The 1,909-nt window shown below is 35.3% G+C and overlaps 1 protein-coding gene across 1 annotated transcript; it reads left to right on the top strand.

The window, feature by feature from the left end:
- The first annotated feature begins 462 nt into the window (after positions 1-462).
- LOC128985051 (uncharacterized) lies at positions 463-1,368 on the top strand. The gene has a single exon (XM_054404424.1). The coding sequence runs from the start codon at positions 463-465 to the stop codon at positions 1,366-1,368; it is 906 nt and encodes a 301-aa protein (XP_054260399.1).
- The last annotated feature ends 541 nt before the right edge of the window (positions 1,369-1,909 follow it).

The following is a 1,909-nucleotide window of genomic DNA, read 5'->3' as shown; positions in this document are numbered from 1 at the left end:
TAAAACCTAAATGCAAAACTACGAATTGAGAGGAATTATTTGACAATTCAAACGTTAAAATTGGTTTAAAAATAATGGAATCACAAAAAAAAAAAACAGCCCTCACGTATTAATATAAAAGATATTATTATTCTAGTTGTGAAAAATGGGAGGGCTGTATTTGGGGCAGGAACATGTATTTTTGGAATTAAATATTCTCGTGTGTAAGATGACTGATTAGACATCTATCTTGCTATCAACCAATATTTTTCAAAATATTAATGTTTTAAATGAAACTAATAGACTTATTTGAATATAATATTCTAATAAAAATTTTCAGTCTAGCTCCGTCCGCCGAGCTGATAAGACGCTCCGAGTACATCGCTCTCGCCTGCTACACGCGTGTTCCTGCTCGTACCGCCACACGTGACATACGTTGTTTGCAGTTGTGTTAATGATTATATCATACATTAGCATTTAAAAATGACGTCTGACTGTGGCATCTGCGGTAAATCGTGTGATGGTGATGAGGAACAGAAAGTGAAGTGCGCTGGAAGTTGCGAGAAGTTTTTTCATGCTCGCTGCATCCAAGACGACGTCGTTGGCACTAAGACGCGTTCGTTTAGAGACTGGAAGTGTAAACAGTGTCGAGAGGTCGTCACTACTACCAATGAGCTTCTCAAGGTTTTACAAGAGTTTAAAGCTCAAATGTTTGATGAACTAAAAACTACTAGAAATGAGATCACCGATTTAACAGACGCTATGCAGTTTATGTCAAACAAGATGGATGAATCTACGAACTTAATGAAAAATATAAAAGAAGAACTTGCATCGATGAAGAAAGAAAATGAACACCTTCGCAGTGACAATGCCGCCCTGAACAAAGAGGTAACCTCCCTCAAGAGCAAGGTCCGTGCACTCGAGCAATACTCCAGGAAGAACAACGTGGAAGTCAGCGGAATCCCTGAAACACCAAATGAGGACGTCATGAGCTTGGTGAAGGACGTCGGCACTGCCCTAGGAGTGGAGATCCAGGAGGGTGACATTTCGGTGGCTCATCGAGTTCCATCCTACAAGAAGGATCGTCCGCCGCCTCTCATCATCCAGTTCTCCAGGAGGGTAACCCGAGACACTTTGCTGCATGAGTTTAGGGATAGGAAGAAGTTAAATGCTCGTCAGATAAATCCAGCCTTTCCAGAAAAATCCGTGTACGTGAACGAACATTTGGCTCCTGAAAACAAGTTGTTCTTGAAGGATATGAAGACGAAGTGTAAGGACATTGGCTACCAGTATGCTTGGTGTAGGGATGGAAAGTTCTTTGTCCGTAAGTGTGAGAATGATCGGTGCATCAGGATCGAGTCATGCGAGGATCTAAACAATCTCAAGTAAGCATGCAAGTAATTTATAACTGTTGTCATTCCTTTAATTCCTTGTTATATATTTTTTACAGAGAGCTTTATTTTAATGTTGCATTGTTAATAATTATTGTTAAGTTTCATAGATATTTCTTCATTTTTAAATCAGTATTACTAAAGATCATATTTATTTATCTATTATATTTATTCATATTAATACTAGTCATTTTAATTTCAAAGCAAGATTCTAGTTTACTGTTCCATGTTAAAAGTTGTTAAGTTTGATGGATATTTATTTATTGTTAAATCTGTATTACAAAAGATTTTATTTACAAATTTATTTATTATTTATTTATTATCTATTTATTAATATTATTAATAGTTTTTGCAAAGAATATGAATACCTAATATGAATCAGAATTTGAATGAAGAGTTAATAATGACTCAGTCTGAGTTACAAGTGTTTTTTGATCATGCAAATAATATTAATAACTATAACTTAATCTATGCTAATATCAGAAGTATGAGAAAAAATTTTAATTCTTTTGTTGCTGAAATAAGTAGTTTGAAACAAA

The sequence above is a fragment of the Macrosteles quadrilineatus genome, unplaced genomic scaffold, assembly GCF_028750875.1.
Source record: "Macrosteles quadrilineatus isolate MER2022 unplaced genomic scaffold, UCM_ALF_1.0 Scaffold_2__2_contigs__length_208266976, whole genome shotgun sequence".
Classification (NCBI taxonomy): Eukaryota; Metazoa; Arthropoda; class Insecta; order Hemiptera; family Cicadellidae; genus Macrosteles; species Macrosteles quadrilineatus.
The sequence above is the reverse complement of the archived record's forward strand: the minus strand, read 5'-3'. Positions and strand labels throughout refer to the sequence as shown.

Coding starts and splice junctions, on each gene's coding strand:
- LOC128985051 (XM_054404424.1), top strand. CDS start 463: ATGACGTCTGACTGTGGCATCTGCGGTAAATCGTGTGATGGTGATGAG.